At 43.8% G+C, this 7,331-nt stretch overlaps 1 protein-coding gene across 1 annotated transcript in view; it reads right to left on the bottom strand.

Annotated features, from left to right (window-relative positions):
- Window positions 1–3,315: 3,315 nt before the first annotated feature.
- LOC148454597 (glutaminase kidney isoform, mitochondrial-like) overlaps window positions 3,316–7,331 on the bottom strand; it is a 600,729-nt gene continuing 596,713 nt past the window's right edge. The window contains exon 18 of the mRNA XM_088460752.1: window positions 3,316–3,743. Within this exon, the coding sequence (XP_088316878.1) occupies window positions 3,587–3,743 (157 nt within the window). The 3' untranslated portion in view covers window positions 3,316–3,586. The remainder of the gene's footprint in view (window positions 3,744–7,331) is intronic.

Below are 7,331 nucleotides of genomic sequence, written 5' to 3'. Positions count from 1 at the left end.
CTGCAATGGAGACCTTTAAAAGATAATTACTTACTTAAATCCGCTGTCAGGATCTTCACCCCTGAGGGCTTCCAGCATTGGGATTTGAACGTCGGGCGGTAATACATACTGATTCCAATGCAATAGGATAATAATATAGTAATGAATCTAAAATTATTGCATACAAAATTATCAAAAGATGTGCAGATGCACATCCATCACATCATCACACAGTTCAACGAACTCAAAAGAGACAATGCAATCCTAGGCTCTCGTTAAGGCCTATGGGGGCCATAGTACCAAACCTATAGATCCAGCGTGTCTTACAGCTCAATAATTTTAAAGATCTATTCCCACCTTGCACCAATTTGGGGATGTGATCAATGATGATATATTTCATAGCAGCCACATTTTGTCCCAAGTGAGCAAAATTACAGGAGCGCAATGGCAATCGGGTGCCAGATCCTACCATGATGTTTAAACAAGCACTGTATGATAGGCTTCTTGTAGCTGTGAATGACGGTACCATCTCTCAAGAATTAAGTAGGTTTTGACTTAGCATTAATTGATAGAAAATGTAATATATTGTAAACATATCATCATTCTCCCTGTGCCAGTAGTAATAATGTGGATGTATTCTCACCATCCGCAGCCATTCTCTGATATATTTGTTTTTGTATAGCAGTCTCTATGGCATGTGGTGTGGTGATGGTGTTATAGGTAATAAGTTTATTTGTATCTTTGATTTATACCCTGGTGATGGAGGAATAAAATAGTACTCAGTAGCATTTCGTCTCTTACGCTAAAAGCTAGCTGGACTGACTCCTGATGAAGTCCAGCTAGCTTTTAGCATAAGAGACGAAACGCATAGAGGAAACTGTGACACAGAGACTCTTTCCAGCGGGCATTACTGAGATAAGCTTTTTAAAGATCTTTTGATTGTAATTACGTTTTATACACTATTTTTTTGTTGTGTGTAATAAATGTTTGTATTACTGCACCATGATAGTATTTGTTCTCTCTCTATGTCCATGTAAATTTATACACCGCACGGAAGTGTAATGGATTAGTACCACTAGACTCCGAAGTGTAGTTGTCCGGTATAGAGAATACTGAACTACCTGTTATATGCACCTGATTACAATCCATGTGGTATGCGCATTAGTATTAATACAATATATTCCATATAATTTTATCATTATTACACTATGAAGGCGCTGTATTCTCACCTTTTGTTTTTCAGAAAATGTTGGGATTGCACAACAACGATCTCTTTGGAGAATATACAGTGGTCACCGTAATTTAGGAAGTGTATTGTGGAAGGACTCTCCTGCTGCAGTTGTGTGGACATTCAGAAACTAAGGGTGTAACGCTATATATAGTACCTGTTGATCATATATATATATACAGTATATATATATATATATATATATACAGTATATATATATATATATATATTTGATGGTCTGACTTGGTCTCAAGTTATCTGTGTACTTTCTGCATATGGAAGTAGGAACAGAACCTAAGGTGTGTTCCCTACAGTGCACACTGGATAAGTCCTTCCTCTCAGTAGGGAGGATGCTGAGGCAAAGTTGTATAAACCCATAGTGTAATTGAGCAATACTGTATGTACCAAACAGTAGCTACATTTAACTACAGAATGCTTAGAATACAGCAAAAAAAATAATGCCAAAATGTTCACATGACTCATAGCTCCATTGCATAAACAGATTACACAAGACCTTCTTGTGTATATTTAACAGGAGATAGTTTTCATGCAGTAAACTAGTTCAGAAGATTATATAAGCATTATGCACAATAGAATTCTAATGCTGCTGTAACAGTTCATCAATATAACTTAGCTCTCCCCTGCATGAGAGAAGGTGCTTGCAATGCATGTAAAGCACCACATCATTTGAGCCTGCAGATGCACACTACAATAGCTTGAGCGTGCAGTGCAGACAGAGAATGAGAGTGGTCTATCACCTTCTGGGCTAAAAGGCAGGATTGGAGCATAGGGAACCCTCCTCCTGAGATGCAAGAAAGGCTCCCAGCACAGTCCCTAAACAGGGGTAACCCATTGAAGGGAGCCGACGCTAAGCACCGCCTCCACAGCATTCCCGCCACTGTATTTTAAAATAGCCCCTGACATACTTAGAGCACGGGCAAAGTAAAGAGGTGGCAATGGCTCCCTAAATGCCTGCTGCAGCGCCAGCAGCTACATGACCTTGGCGGATTGATGCACAGAGGAGCCGGCCCCAGTACATTACACAGCCAGCCTCCTTGATTAAACTCAGAACATTCTTCTGGGTGTGTCCACCAGCCACTGCTCTCCCTTGATGTGATCAGAGCATTACTGCCAGCAATGGCTGATTTCCAGTGTGGGTGGGCGCTTCACTGAGTATCGGCTTCCAGGACGGCTGTATTCAATGGTTACGACATCTATATTAAAGTAATAGCATGTGCATTGGATGCACTGCTTACGTCTCCACGCCGCAATAGTGGGAGGTATTAGACCCGCTTACTAAAGAGTCCACCACCATTGTTAATAAAGAGCGAAGGGTTATACCTACCACTGCCTGGCCTGCTGGTGTGTGGGGGACACACAGGATTCAGTGACCTTGTGGCCAGGGATGTGCGAACTAGCCTCAGTTAGCTGTGGCCAGTCCTCTCTTGTATGCACTTGTGTGTAAATATAAATGTAATGCTAGATGTGCTACTGTACGTAAATTTTTACTTCTTTCCTTCTCGAGCCACATTCAAGCTGGTATATTAGAGTTCCCTCGGATCACTAGCTGAGAGTGGAGGTGAGGCTAAGGATCAGAGAAAGTAGGACACAGGAGGGTACTACGTTGATGGTTTAAGACACGCTACACCTGAAGAATCTGGATAACATGTCCTGCAAAGCACGTTTGAAATAAAGGATGTATGTTCAAACGCTGCATTGGATACAGAACCTGATAACATTGACTCCTCCAGTTTGTCTATGGTCACTTAGTATACCAGAAGTAACTGAGACGCTGCAGTTTTGTTCTCTGCATGTGCGATCATAGACGCTGGCTAGTACATGCCCAGAAAACTGCCCCAACTTATCCGTGTTTTAATTGAATGCTCCATAACCACCCACAAAATTGTCTCTTCCTGTCAATCAATTGCGAGTGAATCCTCATGGCGAGCTTGATCGCAATTCATTAACAGCGCATGAGCAATACGGCTATTGACACATGCGCAGACCACCGATAATCACTCAACTGCGTGAAAATCAGCATAGCGTTCAACTCTGAAACAGGCCCATTGTGTTGATGTCTATTTCTAAAACATAAGAGAGCTTACAGTAAAAGTAGAGAACAATATTGCAGCATAATTTAACCCACTGATGCAAGGGAAGCCATGCTGCCAGCTGTGCAGCTTCCATTAGGCAGTGTTGGGTGCTAAAAAAGAGTTGTTGCTTTTCATGGAACTTCATCTTAAGGCTCCAACAAGAAATATAACACTGAAACATACAGTCTTCATTTAAAATATACACTACCATAAGATAAAAATACACTTTTCAAAGGATTCTACAAGGTCAACAAGTGCAAATATCTAAAATCGGTGGACAGAAATGTTATAATAATCCATCTAGGTTCTTTTGAACGGTCTGGTCTTCTTTATCATTATTTGGTTCATCCAGAGGTTTATAATTGTTTTGGTATTCTTGAAGGATTTTAACTACATCATGATGACCAAAGTGCATAGCTTCATCCATTGGCGTATTATTCCATCTGTAAGAAGACATATAGCAAAAGGTTATTCTTGAGCTTTCTCAGATCTGCCATTAGTTTGATGCAGAAAGTGTCACCTAGCTATTTTCAGATTACTGGATTCATAAAGACAGCACAGGCTATTTAACTTTAATTCAACCATAAAAGATGTTGGTTTGTATAAAAGAGTCATTAAAACACATTTAAAGGCATATATTGCACTGTATGTAAATGTTCAAACGCCTTGAGAGAACTTTTACTTTTGCTGTGCTGCTAAAGTGACTCCTATACTAAAGATGTGTTTAACTAGCTCTAAATACCTTTTTGCTATTATTCTTCATCACCTGCTTATCAATATGAATCCTGTTTTCGAATGAACAGGAGTGGAGCAACAATGGAGCAGTCAGATAATTATAATGTTTATGCAAAAACTTTCAGATGTTCAACTTAAGAAGTAACCTGCCCCTTGTGCGAACGTTTGAGGACATGGCTGCATGTTATATTTGCAGTGTCACCATGGTTAGGGTGGATGGGAACCCTATTGCATGCTTTGGGCCGGTGTAATGAATACCAGGGAGATTCACTTCAGAAGGAGGCAATAGTTCTGAGGATTATTGAAGTGATGGGATCAACCGAAGGATTGTGCAATTGTAGCCCAAGGCTGGAGAAGTTTGACAAGGTGGAGACCTGGTGGTCATGTAGCAGCCTTGAGGGCTGGAGATACTTGGCAAGGATGGCGACCTGGTGGTCACGTAGCAGCCTTGAGGGCTAAAGACACTTGGCAAGGATGGTGACCTGGTGGTCATGTAGCAGCCTTGAGGACTGGAGACACTTGGCAGGGATGGTGTCCTCGTGGTCATGTAACCACCTTGAGAGCTGGAGATACTTGGCAAAGATGGTGACCTGGTGGTCACGTAGCAGCTTTGATGACTGGAGATAATTGGCAAGGATGGTGATCCGGTGGTCACATAGCAGCCTTGAGGGCTGGAGACAAAAAGATTTGACCTAGTCGCCAAGTTGCAGCCTGGATGGCTGAAGATGTTCAAGAGATGCAAAGCAGCGGAGGTAACCTTGATGTTTGACTTAGTCCACTCAAACGCTGCAATGCAGATAATGCTGCCGGGAAGTGGTGCGGCAACTGTGGTGACTGGAAACACAGAGCAGCGGAGATAGCCGTGATGTTGAGGCTGAGTCCACTGAAATGCTGCACTGCAGTTAATGTCGCCGGGAAGTGGTGCGGCAAATGTGAATTGATGGGTCAACTATACAGTGGAGGTCATCATGGTGCAAGGCTGGAGACCCTCAGACGCTGTAATGCAGACTGTGCCACCGGAATATGACATGGCATTGGGAAGCTGGAGGCACTCTACAGCAGAGGTAGCCGCAATGTTATGCTGGAACCTCAGAAGCTGCAGTGCGGACTGGCCATGGGGATGTTATTCGGCACAAGACACAACAGATTCAGGACTGGAGATGCTGGAAAATCACAATGAGAGATACCAACTCTAAGGAACCGGAAGCACGTGTAAGACGCTATCACCAGCATCCGAGCAACGCATCAGCAGGAAAGAAAAAGGAGGAAGAAGCAATCCAGTCCCGGCAGAGATGACGTACAGCCAAATGGGAGGACTTCATAAGTTTACAGCGTGGCGTCTTCGGCTCCCTGCAACAGGCTTAATAGAACTGCCAGGAGCACCATTGTCCAACAAGGCAGTGAAACAGGAACTGAAGACTCCCACGTAAAAATATGGAATCCAAGATTTTTCAACAAAACATTCTCGATGCCCCAGGATGAGAACAGGTGAAGGTATAACCAGACCAGATATCCCACCTTGAAATTGCATGGTTTCCGATGTTTATCCACCCATGTCCGATGTTTATCCGCCCAGAGGAAGATGGAAGATCCATAATAAAATCCATGGCAATGTGAGTCCAGGGCTTTGAAGGAGTAGGAAGAGGAAGTAGAAGACCGAGAGGAGCAGTATGAGGAGACTCATTCCGCGCACAAATGTCAAAGGCCAACCCTAGCTTATGAACATCTTGGATCATGGATTGCCACCAAACTGAGCGATATAGTAACTCAGCAGTTTCAGAGATACCTGGATGACCAACCGCTTTGGATCCAACAGAACAGCCTTACAAAACCTCTCAGGAACAAACAACACTTTCGGTGATTTCTCAGATGGGGCTTCAGACTTACAGACATTGAGAGCATCTGCTAAACTCCTGGTCAAGGCAAAATCATTATTAGAAGCAGGAACAATGGTTTCTTCCAAGACAGTGAGAGGCTGAACAGGTTGGAAACTTCATGGCAGAGGGCCTAATTCAGACCCGCTCGCAAGCGCATAGCGCTTGCAAGCGGGTCGATGGCCGGGCAGTGCGCATGTGCAGCATGCGCACTGCGCATGTGCAAGACCCGTAGCAAGTGAATTTTCACTCACTATGGGACTCACTACAAAACAGAGCGGCTGTCGATTGACAGCTTGCCAGATTTTGTAGGCGTGCAGGGGGGTGGATGGACAAACCGAGGCGTTCCAGAAGGAACGCCTGTCATTTGTGGGTGGCCCTACTGACATCACCCGTGATGTCAGTAGTGAACTTCCTGCTCTATTAGAGCAGGAAGTTCACTGGAAGTTGCGGTGGACGAGACCCTACCACAAGGGTCTCGTCACAAGCTCGATGGTCGCGATAATCACGACCATCGCCAGGCTGCCCGCTAAAGCTGTGGGTGGTCACCCACAGCTTAGCGAGCGGCCTGGAGGCAGGGGGGCTGAAAAAAAAACGCCCTGATTCAGAGCGAACGCTCACAAAGAGCGTCCGGCTCTGAATCAGGGCCAGAGCATCCACTTTGAGGTTCTTAGAGCCGGGTCTAAAAGAAATGATGTCGTTGAAAGTGAAAAACAATGCCCACCATGCTTGTCTGGCATTTAACCTTTTAGCGGTCTCAATGTATGATAAGTTCTTATGATCTGTTAGCACAGTGATTACATGATTTGCTCCTTCTAGCCAGTCCTTCAGTCTTCAAATGCCCACTTGATAGCCAAAAGTTCTCGATTCCCAACATCATAATTACTCTCGGCTGAAGTAAATTTCCATGAGATCTTTCTGAGACAAAATAGCACCCACGCCAACCTCGGAAGCATCCACCTCAACAATGAATGGGAGATCTGGATTGGGATGCTGGAAGACTGGAGCAGAAATAAAAACAGACTTCAGTAAATTGAAGGCTTGAAGAGTCTTGACTGGCCAGTTGACAACATCAACCCTTTCTTAGTAAGCTTCACGATAGGAGCGACAATGGACAAAAAATATTTTATAAATCTCCTGTAATAATTGGCAAAGCCAAGGAAACATTGCACGGCTTTCAAAGTGGTAGGCTGAACCCAATCCAGGATGGCCTTTACTTTACCTGGATCCTTAGAGAACCCTTGGGATGAGATGATATACCCCAGGAAGGATACCTATTGGATCTCGAAATTACACTTCTCTGGTTTAGCGTAATAAGTTTTCTCCAGGAGTCTCTGTAGCACCTGCCTCATGTGCTGACGATGCTCTTGCAGAGAGTTAGAATAAATAATGATGTCATCAAGGTAGACAACCGCAAATACT

Source organism: Taudactylus pleione, unplaced genomic scaffold (assembly GCF_031769625.1).
Source record: "Taudactylus pleione unplaced genomic scaffold, aTauple2 ptg000977l, whole genome shotgun sequence".
Classification (NCBI taxonomy): Eukaryota; Metazoa; Chordata; class Amphibia; order Anura; family Myobatrachidae; genus Taudactylus; species Taudactylus pleione.
This window is presented reverse-complemented; position numbering and strand designations above follow the sequence as displayed.